General features: G+C 32.4%; 1 protein-coding gene across 3 annotated transcripts in view; it reads right to left on the bottom strand.

Moving 5' to 3' along the window:
- The window catches only part of kis (chromodomain helicase DNA binding protein kismet), a 149,091-nt gene that overhangs the window by 114,542 nt on the left and 14,947 nt on the right, over positions 1 to 19,602 (bottom strand). For all 3 annotated transcript variants that reach the window (XM_076497301.1, XM_076497320.1, XM_076497309.1), the window contains exon 2: positions 3,091 to 5,407. In XM_076497301.1, the coding sequence (XP_076353416.1) occupies positions 3,091 to 5,313 (2,223 nt within the window). In that variant the 5' untranslated portion in view covers positions 5,314 to 5,407. The remainder of the gene's footprint in view (positions 1 to 3,090; positions 5,408 to 19,602) is intronic.

The raw sequence follows: 19,602 nt of genomic DNA, 5'->3' as shown, positions 1-19,602 counted from the left end.
GTTAAATCTCACCAAACTGAAGATGAAAAATTTTAAACACACCTGTGTGGTTTAGTGTTGATGAAAAGAAAAAGTAATCATGAGTGTTAGTGCACAGGGTAGTGAGTTAATATAGTGGTTGTGTCACCTTTTTTTTTTTGGTGGTAACAAGGTTGGTTAAACTGACCAATATCTGTATAAAAATAATGAAAATAACAGACAAAATGTAAGGTTTTTCTATTTAAAATAAATTATCTTGAGGTTATGAAGATTCTGTATGTGAAATTCAAAATTTGTTTGATCCACAAAAGTATTTTTAGAATAAGAATAAAAATTACTATGCATAATGGAAAGTCACCATTAACCCTTTTGAAACTGGTCAAGGGTCAAAGACCATGTCATCCGTTTGTTGACTTTCATTCAAAACTTTATTGAATTACTACTGTATTAATTTATGTCAATAAGTTTGGAATCAAACTGTAGATTATAATTCAAACTTTTATATACAAGTTATGTTCTTAATTTAAAAGTAAATATTAAAAGAAAACATTCAAATATAAATTTTAGTGAGTCACATGGTATGTTAAATGCAGAACTGATTAAAGTAAGATGTTTTCAATGTCAAAATATGTCTATAGTTTTGAACAAATTAGGAACTGGAATTACTAATATTGACAAGTTGACTAGCTAGAATATAAAATAAGAACCTACGATCTTTTAATTTTACTGAGATATGGCTCGTGCTGCATCAAACATGGTGGCCTCATTCAACTCTCACCATTTTTAGGAATTGTTCCTTATATAAACTTACTTCAAGATATGACATATGAATAACCAATCAACAGCTTAGAATGTCCCCAGTGATTTTTCTAAACTGTGTTACTTTTTGAAAAAGTTTCCACATTCTTTCGATCCAAGATTTCAATGAGGTAGGTTGTGTCTTTAGACCACTTGAAGTTTTATATTTTATAAAATCTAAATAATTCTTAGTTATTAAGATTAATATATTACAGTGGAATTCCATGGCATCAGTGTAGTTATTTGATTTTTTGGTTATTCAAATGTATATTTAAAACCTAAAAAAAATTTTGTTTGATATCCTCCACGTGTGAAATTTTAAAAGCCTTCATAACCTACATCCAGCAACAAACAAGTACAAAGGTTGTAGGGCGAAAAGAATTATTCACTTTACTTCTTGATTTATTGTTCTATATTGTAAGAAAAATAGGTTTAATTTATTTCTAAGTAGTAATAATCTATATACATATATAATGTATAATAACTGAAATGTGACTGTATATTACAACATCCTAGTCTACTAAAACACAGCCAAAACAGGGAAAAACTAATGGGCAGTTTTATAGTATTCGATAGGTGACCTGAGTCACTGAGTCAATGCAAGTTATGTTAGGTAGGCATGACTGGAAGATCAATATAAAAAAATGTAAAATATATATGCTTATAAACAGCATTATGAGACTTATGCTACCTAGATTAAACATTTATATTTTCATGTTACAATACCTAGTTGTTCTAGCACAAACACAGACTATATTTCCTTTTTTTTTGATGATGGTTACGAGGTTGGTTTAGTGACAAGACCTCACATAATTAGAGTATGGAAAATAACAAAATATAGTCTTACTGAAAACAAACATTTGAAATGTATTAAGGTTTTAGAGATTACACAAATAATACTTGAGATTTTTGGAAGGAAGAATTGTTTTTTTTAATCATAATGTGAAATCACTTTGCACTGAAACTCGTGACAAAACACTATTTTCTGAAACAAACCTTTAGTAAAAGTTTCATTTAAAAATCAAATTTTTCATGTATAAAAAGCTTGTAATCTTTACTAAAAGTCTACCACATTTTGTAAATATACACATGCTGTATCAAGTTATAATACAAATGTGCAAGTATGTACACAAACTTGTGCATGTTATACCAAGCCCTTTGTGAAAGGGTTAAAAAAAGCATGATAAAATTACTTAAAAATCTGATATTTTGCATACAAATACTCTACAAAATTCCATGAACACTTATTGTTATAAGAGTTATAGCAAGCACAGAATGGTTTATGGGTCAATCCCTTGGACCAATCTTTGTTTAAAATTATAGTTTTCATCTTTCAATAGATATGCTACAGTTTTATTAAGTTGCAATATTTGTAAAAACGAGGTAGGATTGTTACATATATTAGAAACAATGATGACTCCATGTTTGTATGTGGTGAACATTAGTAATTTGTTCACCAAGCTTGTTCTTCAAGCTATCTGAAGAAAAAAAAATTGCAGCAACACATTTTTTAGACAAGAAAATAACTTCTCAAATGCACAAATGGCAACCTTCAGAAGAGTTCTGTGATAGAAAACACCAAGAATAATTTGAAAATTACTTAAACAAAAAATTGTAAATGAATACAGAAGTAAAAAAAGTAAAATAATGCAATAGTTGAAAGAGATATGAAGGCAGTTAATTCCCATTTTCTCTCTCTTTCACCCTGTACAGTGCACTGATAATTATTAGCAAATACCATAATCACCCACCTTTACTATTTTTATTAATACAAAATTTTAATAACATATATTTAGCTTTTAGTCTTAATACAACATTTCTTGTGTAGTTAAAAATTCTCCAGATTTTTATAGTCGTAGCTCTTTTCAACTTACTGCACTTGTACTGAAACAATAAACTGGTTCTAAACAATTATAAATTATAGTTTGTTTCGTTTTCTTTTATCTAAGATCAGTGTTTCAATAATATCAAAGCAAGACAATCAGTTACCACTACGTCATTTGAATAAACGTAAAGAAAAAATTACCCTAAAAAATAAATTCTAAGTTAAAACTTATGGCCTGTCAAACAATTGAAATATTAATACACTCAGTAAAGTAATCTGATACAAAGTTTTCTATTAGCAGTATCTTTATAGTTCTTGACATTTGTAGAAAAAATTAAACTGTTGTACACTTCTCATTCATGAACAGGTGCCCACAGACTACTACACTTTATTATTAACACTGCAAAGAATAACCATTTTATAAATTGTTTAGTAACACTAAATCACAACATTTTAATTTTAAATGTACTTTTCAGTAAGTTTCATACCTTTTGTTGATTCTGAGGAGACTGGGGTAATGAGTACAGATGTTGCAGTTCTTGTTGAATGCCATGAACTTCATACGTTGATGGTCTGCTCCATTCAGCATAAGCAGGGGAAGCAGAATAGGATTGTGGGCCTGAAGAGGAGATCGAGCTATGATTTGAAGAAATTCCGGGAGCACCTTGAGAGTAAGAATAGGACATCTCAGATGCTGAAGGTGAAGAATGCATAATATTTCCATTACTGGTTGTGCTGTAAGTTACACTGGTTGCCATCGACACTTCAGATGGTGGTACACTAACACTCCTTACACCATCATTTATAACACTGGGCCCAGAGGCCTTCACTGGTCTAGAATTTGGCACATGAACCACTACATTGTTTACTGAAGCAGGCATACTGGAAACAGATATACCTGGTTGTCCAATGTATTGTTGGTGCCCATACTGTTGTGATACAAGAGATTGAGAATATACTGTTGGAGTTGATGGATAATTAATCTGTTGCTGTGGCTGTTGTGATTGACACTGACCAACAGTGTTGTAGTAAGAAGCACCAACTAATCCAATATGGTGGCCAGCCATTGAGGATGACACACTGGTATTTGGTGTCGATGCTTTAGATGAACCAGAACCACCTACATGGGGTATGACCATCTGCTCTAACTGTTGTAGACTGCTGGACGGTCCATTGTTACCTCCTCCTGGTGACAGTCCTTGACCAGGACTGGACAAATGACTTGCACAAGGGCTTGGATAGCTTCCCTGAGACTGTGGAGTTGTAGACATAGGAGGATGAGGAAGCCGTTCAGGTGTGTGTGAAGTGGACATAGGTGAACCTGCTGGAGGTGTCGGTGTTGGTCGTCTTGGAGAAACACACACTTGAGAGGGAGGAAAAGCTGGGCGAAACTGTGGACTGTTAGGAGCTTGAGGTGGTTGTTGCACTTGAGGATAAGGTGACAACTGTGAGGGGCTAGAGCTTCCAAGCATGGGTCCTTGGTGCTGTGATGATTGATGATGAAAAGATTGGCTAGGGGAGTAAGACTGTTGTGGATACTGTTGTATTCTAGTAGGTGTAGCTGGCTGCATGGGAGTAATAGGCTGCTGGCTTGAGTTCAAGTGAGAATAGGATGAATATCCTGTCCTCTGCATAGGTCTGGAACCAGGTAAGGGCCCTATGGCTGGTGAGTCCCCTGGAGTGATAGCATTAAGGCTGCTGGAAGGAGAGTAACGAGGCCTTGTGACCCCTGGTTGAGAATTAACAGAGTATGGTCCCTGAGCTGAATATGAGGGCATAGCTTGCTCTGACTGTGTAACAGGAATGTGAGACAAAGGCTGAGAGACAGCAACACGCATCTGACTCATATATGGTCCATTAGGACTAGGTTGGGCAGTGTAAATTGCTGGGTGTTGACCAGTTGTTGTCTGACTTGGGGAGTGCATTGAAAATTCCTGCCGTGACATATACTGGTTCGGAGTTGATGATCTTGGGGCTTGCATGGACACAGTTGCATTACTCATTGGACCCATGCACCTCTGCATTGATGACATGGGTGCTGGTTGAGAAGGGTGAGAGTAGGAGGGAGCCTGAGGCAGGTACTGATGCCCATGCTGCTGTCCCATACTTCCTTGCCACATATCTCCAGTCTGACTAAGTGGTTGTTGCTGGGGCACAGATCCTCGACTATAGCCAGAATACTGTGATGCACTTTGACCAAGATTAACTGAAGGTCCCGTAGGCTGCTGGCTATGCTGAGCATACTGAGTGGCCAGCATATTTCCTTGCTGATAATTTGCAATCTGAGAGGGTGTTAATGGGCGTGGTGCCTGGTCCCCAGGAGCTGGGATAGAGTTGTTGCTCATATGGTGCAGTCTTCCTCCACTTGAGAACTGGTTATTTACCATACCTGACATCCTATTCCCATAACCACTATAGTGTTGAAACTTCTGTGGCAACTCATTTTGTTGATATTGAACTTGCTGAATTCCCATCTGGTAACCCTCTGTATTAGCATGGGGTTGCTGTGTCATTACACTGCTAATCATTTGTCCTGGGCTTTGTGCTTGGTTAGGTGATAAATGTGATGACATCATACCTGATCCTGCAACATTTTGGGAAGGTCCAGGTCCATATCCTACCCCTCCCACAATGCGACTTGGATCCTCCAACATTCCTCCACTGCCACTCATCTCGTACATACCTCCGCCAAGCAGGTGGTAGTCATCCATGCCGAATATCACTCACTTATCCATGTCTGGCTGCAGATGCAGGAATTCTAAGATACATCACCTCAGCAAGGAGAATTTCACTGCTTAAATAAACCTACAAAAAAAGTACAAAATTATCATATTTTACAGTAACATCAGTTAAATGAAAAACCCTGCAAATATACAAAATTATTAATTAACAATAAAAAGTTTTTAAACACATCTCAAAATTTGCTTTTTTGACATTACTTTTTTTACAAATAGTATCAAATTAATTATTCTCCAATGTGTCATTACTTTAGCTTAATTAACAGCAAAAGTACACAAAAAAGTTATGCTTAACAAACACCAAGCATGTATACAATTTGCTAAACTTATTACAGATAGTTTAGTGTTAAGGATCTAACACTGTCATAAGCACACAAACATGTAAAAATATTAAATATTAAAGCCTTAAGTATTGTAATCTATAACTAAGCAATTAATAAGACAATTTCCAACAAATCAAAACAAACCATAACTCATATAATAGACAAATGCATAATTAGCCAAAGTTAAAGCCTAGTATTTTGGATATTCAAGTTGTCTGAACTGAAAATTAAACAACATAAAAAATAATGTCAATTTATTTTTAATATAAAACTTAATAATTATAACTTTACAAAGCATGAAAACCAAAACAAAATGAAAAAAAAAAAAAAAACAAGAAAATTTTATTCATTTACGGCTAAGTTACTAAGGATATCTTTCACCATCCCAAATTCTGTACCCTCAACCACATGAAAGCTTTAGGTTACACTTTACAAAAAAAAATGAAAATTTGTTGTTAGACAGCTGTGAAATTCTTATCTGGAGGCTTTGTCTAACAAAATGCTTAAATAGTCTCTACTGGCTAATTACTCCATCTTATCAAAACCTATGAGATTTAAAAATACACATATGGGAACTTTTTTTTTAAATAGAGGATATCTGAAGCAGCAAAGTTTTTTACACTGTATTAAGTATTTAAAAAAATTTTTTTAGCTCAATAGCAACTGATGAACCAAATGCCCCCAACACCTTTTCACCTGAATACCTGCAAATACAGAATAGGTAATGCTCATTTAGGCAATAACAAGTTGTCAAAGTATGTGTATATCCATCTAAGTGATCTTGTTAACGTTTCTAAAAAAATAAGGTATTTTCATTTGTACTTTTCATAATGTGAATAAGGACAATTATGTACTTCATAAATAATACAGCTGTAATGCACAATAAAAATATTTACTTACAACTTACGCAAACCTTCAGTAAACAAATGCAATGCATTATGTGGTAAATGATGATGATCAAATTATACAGTATTCACTCTCTCAACAGTTGGTAATGCAAAATGTTTCACTAGGAAACAGTGGTTCATTGGAGAAAATGTTATGTGGGCTTAGTGGCGTAAATTTAAATGATATTTGACATACACTTTAATGTCTTCACAAGTTAATTTATCTACTTAAATTATATATCAAAACAGGATTCATGAAACATGCATATATTTTCTCTTATATTGTACTCACTACCCATTAAAATAAAAACCAAAGTTCTAAGCAATCATATAATAAAGTCATATCAAACCAAATGAAAAACAACCTGTTAGCCCAAGCACAAATAAACTACAAAAATAAACCCAAGTTAAAAATGTCTTTCATAAGCTCAATTTTTTCTTTAAATAACTAATTCTTCTAAATTTGTTTTAATTTACTGCTGATAATTATGACCAAATTGGTAATTATTTATTACATTTCTTTAAATAAGAAACCTAAAATCAGACTAATGAAGGAGTTAGGTAGAATAATTAAAAGAACTACTTACTGCAAACTTTTCTTTCAAGTTGGAAGTTTAAATTCTTTTTAGTGTGTAAAAAAGAACTTTATGAAGGAAAACTACTAAATATGTTTATACAAAATTTTGCATGAATACTTATATAAATTTCAGCTCATTAAACTACTTCACCATTAAACACCAAAAAAGGAACCATTATAAATTATAAAAAGAAATGATGCTTATTTTCTAAAGAATAAAGATACCTGTAAAAAAAAAAAAGGAGATTGCAAACATTTGGTGAACTCATGGCACTTGTGCAATCACTTATAACATACTTTATTTATTCTCATGTCACATTTAGAAGTACCATCTTTCAAATATTTTAATTAGAATTACCAAAGCAACTAACTGCAATGTGAATAATATACACTTGATTTTATTTGGATACAAGTGCCATCAAGCAAAACTTCATACCCAATAAGGTTAACTTGACCTGAAAAGGTCAAAAACTTGTTCTCTGCTTTATTTTGGTAAAAGTGTTAATATCCACGCCAGCTGTTCTAAGATGCATTTTTACTTCACGTGGGTTTCTATTCATCACAAATCATTGCTATATTAGGTTTGATGTTTTGCTTCATATAGAAATTGGGAATAATCATATTTTGATTCCAAATTTCAAAAAAGTTAATTTTGAAGGGATGCAAGAAAAATTATCTGTTGTTAACTGGACAGATGAGTATTTCGAGACACTGACCAAATGCAGAAAATTTTCCAAGATTCAAAATATTATATACCTTACAGAAAAAAAAAGGTATAGCTGCAAATGAAAACCAGGTTGGTCACAAAGGTTATAAGAAATAAAATTAAAGAAAACCATCACAAATTTAAGGCATCTAAACTGGGCGGTATTATAGAAGATTTATAAAATTATAGAGGATCAACAAATTTGATCAAAGAGAAAATTAGGTTATTCAAAAGGATGTACAAAAATATGACAGAAAAAAAATTTTTTTAGTTTTTTTTTTAAGTACATTGGGAGTAAATAAAATGTTAGGATGGAGATAGGACTCTCTGAGGGGTGATATCTGACAATTAAGAAATAGCTAGGTTAATAAATTCTGTTTTTCTTTATTTTTTTTTACTAATAAAGACAGTATTCCTCATCTTGGGCAATCAGTGGATAAAAAGGTTGAACAAGACAACTGCACGAATTCTAAGCTTCTTAAAATAAAATTGAGAAATTTAAAGACTGATAAGAGTCCTGGACCAGATATTTCCCCAGAGGATTTAATGGAGGTCAAGGATTGGATATGTGAGCCACTTTCCACACTTTTTGTCCTTAAATAGTGAACAAGTTCCAACAGATTGGAAATTAGCTAATGTCACTCCTATCTTCAAGAGGTATTAGAAGTTGTTACAGTAATTATAGGCCTATTATTCTTACATCAATTGTAGGAAAAGTTTAAGAAAGTCTGATAAAAGATACTTTGCAAAGTCGTTTAACAAAGTTTAGAATTTTATCAGACAGTTAATTTGGTTTCATTAAAGGAAAATCTTGCAGTACAAAACTTTTGACATGCTTTGAAAATGTTACTACACATGTAGAGGATAAGGTGTAGATTTGGTGTATTTGGGTTTTCAGAAAGTCTTTGACAAGTGTTATGGCTTGTAAAGAATCCTGTATCACTAAAGATGTGGGGGATAAATTAATCAACTGGATAGAAGCGTGACTTGATGGAAGAAGACAAGTTGTTATAAATGGAATTCATTCAAACTGGATTAATAGCACATGTTGGGTACCTCAGTGCTCAGTATTTTGACCCTGTTCCATAGACGATGGAATGGTCGACAAATTCATTAATTTGCTGATGATAAAGGTCTTGGATGTAGCTCGCTGCAAAGAGAATGCTGATGCTTTACAAAAGTGTTTAGATCACTTAGTGAGTGGGGCAAATAAATGGCAGATGGGTTTTACTTTATATTAAATGCAAGATATTACATGTAGGCTATTATTATTTGAATTACAATTTGAATGGGAATAACCTTAAGTGCCATGAAAGAAAAGATCTTTCAGGGATCAGTCTCTTAAGCCATCCAAGCAGCATACTTTTGTTTGTAGGAATGCTAATAGGATTTTAGGTTGTATCTTCAGAAATATTGAATACAAGTCTGAAGAGGTTATAATTTCATTGTATAGGTCAATGGTTAGGCCACATTTGGAGTATTATGTTCAGTCTTGGTCTCCATACCTTAAGAAAGACATTGAATTGTTGGAAAGAGTTCAGAGGAGGGTTACCAAAATTGAACTTAGGAAGGAGGGGTTGTCATCTGACAGGAGATTAAGATCCTTCAAATTGTTCTCTCTTGAAAAAAAAAAAAGTTTGGGGGGGTCTGATTGAAGTGTTGAAGATTTTATGAGGAATTGATAATAATGTTGATGCATCAACATTTTTCATACTTAAAAGCTAGAATTATAAAACTAGGGATCACAAATATGGATTTAGGCAAGGTAGAAACTGTCTTCAGCTGAGACAATCTTATTTTTCAAATAGGGTGGTTGGCCTATGGAATGGGATGTCTACTATTGTTGTGGAGGCAATAAATTTGAGTGAGTTTGAAAAAAAAAGTTTGATAGATATGTGAATGATAAGAGCTGGCTTTAAACTTTCTTTAAAAGTTTTAGTTTGGCTTACAAGATGGAATAGCCAAGATGGACCAACATGTCCCTTGTCCTTCAACATTATTTTATGGGGTAAAATGGGAATTCAAAGTCTTGTGGAATGAAAGAATGTTTTTGAATACACAGAGCAGCACTGAATGAATATGGCTAAACCTGTAAGAGTGGTATGATAAGGTTTTGAAAATAAATAATTTTTTCTTCAAGTTTTTGCTTGATATAGCAAAGTCAAAGTTTATCTGGCAGTACTCTCATTGGTATTAAGTAATCTACAGTTACCTGTAATATGCATAAATGGTTGAACATGGAGGCACTTTCAAAATGGTATATAATTAACTTCATACATTGAAAAATACATGATCTTTGAATTTAGAGGTGAAATAACTCAAATGCTGTTGTTGAAGCTAGCACTATACAGGATGTTTGGAAAGTCACTGTGCAGTTTTGTAATCATATTTTATTCAGTCTATTTCAAGCCAGTAACTGATAGCAGTGTTTAGAAACAAAATAAGAAGGATCCAGGCCTGTATTAATGCCAACGGGAGTCACTTTCAACATTGTTTATAAATGTCACTTATATTTACCTCCTGTATTCTATATTGAAACATGTCTGTTAATAAATATATAAGTGCACAGTGACTTTCCAAACACCCTGTACATAATTTAGTACACTAAGACTTAGTGTACTCTATAATGTAACTAATTTTTCAAAAGGATTTCAAAAGACAGTATGCAATAAGGTAGCATGGCATGTAGGTTTGACTTTTTGGTTTGTATTTCTGTGAACCAAGATTAATGGAGGCTATAAGTTTATGTCCCAGCAGTATCTTAAGTTTGAAATCTGTATTAAAACTCAAACACTGAGGGGTGAAAAGAATGTTTAAATGGGCAATTTGGAGTGAAAAAGTGTAGACTGAGAATATAAATATTTATTTTGAAATTAAAACTTACCTTATACTAACACTTGATTCATTAACTTTACTGATATAATATAATAAAGTTAATTAAATTCTGAATGTAACTATAAAACATCATGGCAAAAACCCTTTGCATCACTGCTAGAACTTAAACAGAATTAACAGTTATATATAATTTTAAACTGCTCAGCTGTATCCAGTTTGTTTTTTTCCTCTTTCAGTCAATGTGCCAAGTACTGCTTCTGTACGTTATTCTGAAAGAAACTATGGAGAAGGTCTAAAACCAAAAAGACAGTTCTCATCAACCTACCCTACTTTCTTTGTCAGCACATCAACCTACCCTACTTTCTTTGTCAGGGTTAGTAACATGCAAACAAATATTTTACAGCATGTGGATAACTTACGTAAGTTTATCCTTACTGGGCTATTACTTACAACAATTCGTTATTTTTCAATTTCAATTTGACAATTATTATACTTTTGTTTCAATTACTTTGTACATTGAGTAAAGAAAATTTCAAGCAAATATAAAAACATGTTAAAAATTATAAAAAATTTTTTAACTATCTCACAAGTAAAAAGTTTTATTCAAGTATCCCAACATATATATAGTTTTTATTCCTCAAGAGCTCAAGACAGCAGTCATGTCTACAAATTCGGCTGTAATCTGGACATTTTCATCATATTACATACACTATGGCATACTTTCAAAACAAGGTTTGCCACAAAACTCTAGAAAACAGCTTTACCTTGTTATAATGTATCTGTTTCATTCCCACATTTCCATTAATAGGGAATATGAAAATGCTACTATGCAAAATGCTGAAATGAACAATACCAAGAAATTGTATAAAATGTACATCACAGGAGCCCTCACAAGTCACAATTTCCCATCTTTTTCATTATTCTGCTTTCTGCCACTAATCAAACCTTTCAGCTTCTTAACTTTGCTACAAATTACTAATTTTTTATTTTAATTGTTCTTCTATCATGAATTATCAAATGATGTGCCTATTCAACTAAAATCTAAAACTTTTTTATATTATGAAAATGCTATAAAAATCAAGTATTCACTAATCAAGATGTACGACTATGTTTACGACGTATGTTTATTTATCCACCATTTCCTAACATATATGGACAACACAGACTTGAAAGAAATTGCTGACTCATTCACAAAATGAAAATGGTAATGAATGGTAATTACTAAGTAACATTAATACATGCATGATAAAAAAAATCAGTAACTACTCCTGCAGCACTGAAGGTACTTTTATCTGAAAAGTAGCAAATCATATAAATATCAATTCATTAACTCTAGTTACAAAACTGTCTTTAATTTCATGGAAATATAAACAAAATGTATTTATTTTTTTTAAATTTATAATTCTATAATCTAATTCCTCCTTAAACAGTTGTTATATGTTCAAGTAAAATAGTTATTTTTAAGAAATGTGTAATGTAAAAAGCTACTTACCATCAACAAATCAGACAATATGGTTGTCTTGATTATGCACTAACAAAACACTTGTACACAACAATTACCTTAAAAAACAACTAACTTTGGCTCCATGACACAAGTCTCTGGCTTACCTTATAAAAATAAGAAAATGTTACTCATGGATACTTAAAACAAATGCTGTGGACTGTGACTTTCAGTCAACCATAGCAAGTCACTATGTTTCATATTGTGAAGCACTCAAACAAAACAACAACATATACACAGTGTTAGATTCTTGGAAAAAAATATTTTCCGGTTTAAAACATGCAACAACAAATGTTTCACATGAAATCATATCTCTGAAAAATCTCAAAGATGAACAAACAGAATCAACCCCACAAGAATATATTAATTATTTTTAGCCACATTTTACAGCTCTTTGCAAGTTAAAGTTTCTAATGCATAGTAATTGTTTATCATGCAAATCATAGTAACAAATTCAGATATAATCTAGAAAAACTATTCTATAAGTTATTGTTATTGAATTTCAAATATATTCAAAGCTAGAAAATAAATTTATATTTGTTAGTTTTGCAAGATTTTACATAATTCAAGTCATAAGTACTGCAGTAATATTCCATCATATATGCCTGTCCTAACATATATCTGAATCAATTGTCTAATTTAACACACCACTATACAGGAATTACTTACCAGGAATCATAAGGTGCTAACTTTCCAAATGATTTTCTAGATAACTCCTGGCAATAGTTTCTATTTTTATTTTTAAACAAATCAAGCCTAAAACTTCCTGAATCATCTCTTAACCAATTATTTAAAAAACTATGGTTACACTGGCAACCTTCCTGTCACCTTAACTTGTTTGATGTCAGAAGTCCTTTGAAACATAATAGAGCCCTTATTAATTCTCTTCTAACCTTCCTCATAATTTTAGAACTGGGAATTATATAGCAAATGTTTTCTACACTTTTTCTAAATAAATACATTTTTGAAAAAGTTACATCAACTCTAATAGGAAAATAAACTAATTCAGTAATTGGTGGGGTCATCCAATTTCTTCATGTACATATTTTTTAAATCAGGTGTGAAAACAGTCTTCATTATACAAACATATGTCTGTGTACATGGTACAATAAATCTTTATTTTTTATTTACAATAATCAGTCCATATTTTGTATAGTTCAATATGTAAATTGATGTAGTTTTATGTCCTAAATCCATAAAAACATGCCACTTCTGATCCATCTTTTAAAAAAATATACAAGTGAGATATGTCTAAATAAATATCATTATCTTGCATTAAAAGCCAAACTTCTATTTGCAACCAAAGAGTTGGAATTTTCCACTATGGTCTCTGCATACATAGATATCTTTCTGCCATAATCTATCACCACCAAACAGGTTGTGTATGATAGCTGTATAAAGCCAACACAGACAAGATTCAACATTAAGAAAACACTTGAAAAGAAGGCATTCATCTCGGCAAGGCAAATTCCTCTTTACCAATGACACCTTTCAATGCAAGCAAAGTGGTCACTCTTGTAATGAATCAACAGGGCCTATAATTAGCCACGTATGATAGCATAAACAAGGTAGAAGGAATACTGATTCTGAAATGGTACATTTTCAGGGGATCAGCCCCTATTCATCCATATAAAAAATGGCCAGTGAGTCACACAATTGGCCAAGTTATTGATAAAAAAAAGAGTTCCATTTCAAGATCTCTGCTGTTATGCAGACATGCAAGCAGAAATAGGAAAGGTGCCTGCTAAGGCATCTTCAGATACAAAATAGCATCCCCTATCCTAAAATGCAATCCTCTGATGATGATCTTGCATAAAGTATAGAGCATAAGTATATGCAACATGACAACCAATAAATACACTTTTTCACAGAAGTAAACAACATGTTTGTTTGTTGTTTGTATGTATATAACCAAAGAATTTGTAAACAAATGAGTTAGGTTGCCTAGAATAGTGCAAAGGTTAAAGAACATGCAAGTTCTAACTGGACAAATCAAAAGAATATCCTCAATATTAAAAAATAAAAGCAAACTAACTGCTGTATCTTTTTGTTTTGTATCTGTTTTAAAGATAAAGTTATTCACCATCCCAGACACCATAGAAATGGTTAATAATTGTTGTGCAAGATACATCAAAACCCACAAGTAACAAGTACCTTCAAGCCTAAAAATACAGTGATGTGATAAAATAATGTAAACTACTAACAAACAGAAAAAACAGAATTCTAGAAATACCAACTCTGAAGGGTAGCAACATGGCTTGTACATTGACATGGTTAAACATCTGTAAGATTGTGACATTTGGGGGAAGAAGCTAGCTTCATTTAGAGGACCATATAAGAGCCATTCACAAAGCTGTAGATGCCAAATGTCCTTGTGAAACACATATCAAAAAATTATGAAATATTATCCCTTTGAGATAGGTGGAAAAGAATGGGAACTATAATGGAGAAGGCCAGAATGGGGCAGTAATACAGCACTGCATCGTTATAACACAAACACTGGTAGCCATGTGCACCAGCTAGCGATACAGGTGAGGAAACATTATAACTAACTGGTCAAGAAAGCACTCATGTTGAACAAGTATGGATTCAATACACTACAAGAGCAATCACTTAAATAACTGTTTATTGATATAGAAAAAATAATGTAAAAATAGCATATATAAGATGAAATACAAACTTTCCAATAATTCAGAAACAAAGCACACTCATGTTCACTTAAGTCTAGTTCTTTAGCCTGTTTCATTTGGTTTTGAACCTCTTACAGAATGTAATGTAGAGCATTTTACAGATGCATAACAATTCCTAGAACAGCCACTAGATAATTAAAATTATTCCAAAACTGAGCAGGCTTATTGATTTTTACAAAGAGTGCAGAAGCTGTTAGAAGCCAGGTAAATGAAACTCACACTCTTCAGGAGGGCCATACTCAGACTGAGATGGTATAAGTCATTGGGATGTCATAATTCTGTGGTTAGTAGATTGTGACACAGATACCAGAGACATACGAGTACAGCACCATGAGGCCAAGCCAAGCACTCAGAAGGGCTACAGCTGCAGCAGACAACCAGTATTTGTAGAATTTAGCCCTTACAGAAACCACATAAACAGTGCAAATGGCATCCAGATCATGCTTCAGTAAGCCAATGGTCAAGAACAGACTAAATACCAGTTTAAGCTCCTGTACTGCCCTGAAGGGACCTGAACATTTAGCAACAGCCCCTGAAATGAGAGCAGGTTCTATACACTTTCAGGTAATTGACATATAAGGGTCTAGAAATATGAAGGAAAGTGTAATATTATCCATCATGATGCATTGGGTAGGGGGCCCAATCACCATCTGAGGTGGCATTAGCACATGGGAGCAATATAGACTTCTATGCAGTGGATAGAGGATTCTTGACACCAAAACCTTACATGGACCAGGAACCGATACCCACTGCTTCCCTTTCAGTGGTGCCATCAGAGATGAGTTCATGTATCAAAACAATAATGCCTGTCCTCACACCACCAGGATCATGTCATAATATTTTCAGAATAAACAAAAAAGAGGTACTGGACTGGCCTGCTAAAGTCACTAAAACTAAATATAATTGAGCACATGCAAGAACTGCTATGAAATGTAATTTGAAACAAACAACATGCTCATACAACTGTCTCATGCTGTCCCAGCAAGTCATGTGAAACGTTACCACCAGTATGGGAAACAAGTGTAAAGAAGCTATATGTAAGAGAGGGGAACCTATCAGCTACTAAACACTCATTTTACATTTTTTCATCTTAAGTTATTTTTTCTTTGATATATTTGCATCCAAATTCTGACATTTTCAACTTGCTTGGTTTTCTTTACCCACACTTGTAATAAATAAATTTCATCAATATTGAACATCAGTGTTTCTCCTTAAAGTTTCAAAATGAACCCATCAACACCTCATTATACTTTAATTATTTTAAGTAATATAGGATATAGAATAGTTCATTTCACAAGGATAGTGGTTTTAAGTTTCAACTTTATTATTATACACATATAGAATTAATTTAAATTTTGTGTTTTACTTCTACATTGCATCATATTTTTGTATCAAGATAGAGTACTTCAAGAAATATCCTTTCAGCCAACATCTGGAATGATAACAAAAGCAGATGACAACTAGTTCATATCTCACAAGTCTGAAATCAGGACAAACCTTATATTAAATGAACAAATTTAACAAATCATTCAGATTTTGAGAAAATACCAAAGATAAGACATCAACCTTTCAGATTTTTAGAAAATTTACTAAAGATAATCAAAATTAAGTCCAATAACTTTGGAATCAACTTTAAACAAAACTACCGTATATACATCTCCTTGACATATATATTCTCAATTTCTTGTGTACAACTTAAGGCTAAAGTGATACAAAATGGACTAAGAATTCAACACAAATCCTAAAGAATCAGCTTTTAATATTAATAGCACAAAAGATTCCAAATCTCCATAATCAACAACTTTTTTAATATCTAACTGTTAACTCAATTAAATTTTTCTCATTGTTTAAAATTGGCTCTCTGAATTATGCAAACTAAATATGTGTAGTAGATAACATTTGCAAATTAAGAGCTTTTTCATCAAGAATGTTAGTGCAACTGGCTTTAGTTGTCACAGAGGGGGAACTTATGTACTGTCATATTGATAAAAATGGTGAATCTATCCATTATTTTATGACCTTAAAATATACAGGATTTACTAACAGAAGTTTGCAATAGTACTGGTGGTACCAGGTTGTCAGTACTGGTACACAAACATCTCTAATCATGGCTTTAGCATTAAGAACAACTATTCTTCCCAGTGTGCATTTGTGGTAAAAGGTTTTTCATATTAAACCAAACTGTTAGTTATCTGTAAGCCCACATGGAGTGACGACTAGGTCAATGGATCAGTTAAAATCTGTGTATTCTCTTATAGCAAAGTCACATTGGGCTATCTGCTGTGTACACCAAGATGAATAAGACCCCATCTAGACTTTCTACTGGTTATAAATTTCATGAGAGTCAGCCTCAGAAAACCCTGAGCTGTAAATTCGAGCACATCAGAGAGAGATATGAAAAGTGGTTTCTGTATTTTCATTGATTACTCTTTAGCCCCACAAGACTGAAAAATATAAAAATATATAGATTCAGAAAATCAGTGATGAAATTTTAGAAAAAAAATTACATTTTCATAGGTTTTTTTAGATGCTCCTGGATGGACAAAAAAATCCAGAAGAGATGATGGCTCAAGAACAAATATCCAAATTCTACACTAGGGGAATGAGGTTGGTTTTATATATTTCCTTATTTAATTAAAAACTTAAAACTCATATAATAATAAAATTTAATTTATTATCTGTGGTTTGATGTCAAGTTTATATACCACGATAATTAGGTAGTTTAATTTTGAATGTAACTCACTAAAACAACAATATGCACAGTTTGACTTGCCTGCATGCTAAGGGTTAATATCATGCATGGATACTTAACATGCAATTAATCACATAGGCACTTCACATTCTCTTCCAGTGTGTAGAAGCCTCCAATTTCTCATATTTCATGCTATTGCCAATTGTCACAGTGAGATCCTCTTACTGGCTGAAATATGAATTAAAAACTACCACATCAAACATTTATAATTCTGTGACAAGTGAAAAATGCATTCTGTCATGATTCCAAAGATGGCACATGCAATAACAGATATTATTCTCAACATATGGCATAGTATAAACCAGTACCAGTACTGAATACCAAATGCCATCTGTACTGGTACTGACTGCAAACCCTAATACTACAATACTGCACATTTTTGAAGCTCTAGTTCAAATTATGACAAACCATGATTTGGAAAATTGGGTCAACAAGGTTTTGGATAGTGGATATGATTGCACAGAAATTAACATGGAATAAATAAGTATTGTCACTCAATTCCTAAATGGTATACATTAGATTCTAATTATTTATTATGTTGCTCTATGCTTTAACTTAGAAGTCTCAGTGGTATGAAAATTAGTTTTGATAGAGATTGTTCAAGTAACCTTCAAAAGATTAATAAGTACTTCATACTCCCTTCAAGTGCTACAAGAACCAAAATAAACTGCTGTAGTAATAATATAGGATAAAGTCTACAAAATTACAAAGCCCCTGATGGACAACCACTTTTCAATATATGTCACAGACAACATAGCGACAAGTTACTGCAGAAGTCTGAGGCAGACCCACATTCTTCACTAGAAGGTTTTAAGTCTAAAGTGTTAAAAATATTTTCAGTTGCATTACCTTCCAAAGTGTGAAACCCATCAGAAAATAAATAAAAACCTAAAATCTAATCATTATGATAACACCATCATTTTAATTTTCAACTGGTGGGCAGAGCCAAACTAAAGTCTTGAAACATCTCCTGCCTAATTCAATCTTCATACTGAACTACTACAAGGTTTAGATACAAGAGGATGCTTGTAAATATTTTTCTTTGTTGCATTAATCCTTTTGCAACAGGTCACAGGTCAAAAGTCCCAAGTCATTGCATTTGTTGGCTTGCAATCAAACTTTATTAAACTACTATTTTATGAATTTATGTCAATAAGTTTGGAATCATATTGTAGATAATTCAAAATTAATATTGTATGCAAGTTAACTTGTTAATTTAAAAGTAAATATTAAAAACACACACATCCAAATATAGATTTTAGTGAGTCACATGGTATGTTTAAACTGATTAAAGTTAGATGTTTTCAATGTCAAAATATAGTTTTGAACAAATTAGGAACAGGAATTACTAATATTGACAAGTTGACAAGCTAGAATATAAAATAAGAACCTACGATCTTTTAATTTTACTGAGATATGGCTCATGTGCTGCATCAAACATGATGGCCTCATTCAACTCTTTCCATTTTTAGGAATGGTTCCTTATATACACTTACTTCAATATATGACATATGAATAACCAATCAACAGCTTAGAATGTCCCCAGTGATTTTTCTAAACTGTGTTACTTTTTGAAAAAGTTTCCACATTCTTTCGATCCAAGATTTCAATGAGGTAGGTTGTGTCTTTAGACCACTTGAAGTTTTATATTTTATAAAATCTAAATAATTCTTAGTTATTAAGATTAATATATTACAGTGGAATTCCATGGTATCAGTGTAGTTATTTGATTATTCAAATGTATATTTAAAACCTAAAAAAATTTTGTTTGATATCCTCCACGTGTGAAATTTTAAAAGCCTTCATAACCTACATCCAGCAACAAACAAGTACAAAGGTTGTAGGGCGAAAAGAATTATTCACTTTACTTCTTGATTTATTGTTCTATATTGTAAGAAAAATAGGTTTAATAATTTATTTCTAAGTAGTAATAATCTATATACATATATAATGTATAATAACTGAAATGTAACTGTATATTACAACATACT

Source organism: Tachypleus tridentatus, chromosome 1, assembly GCF_004210375.1.
Source record: "Tachypleus tridentatus isolate NWPU-2018 chromosome 1, ASM421037v1, whole genome shotgun sequence".
Taxonomy (NCBI): Eukaryota; Metazoa; Arthropoda; class Merostomata; order Xiphosura; family Limulidae; genus Tachypleus; species Tachypleus tridentatus.
This window is presented reverse-complemented; position numbering and strand designations above follow the sequence as displayed.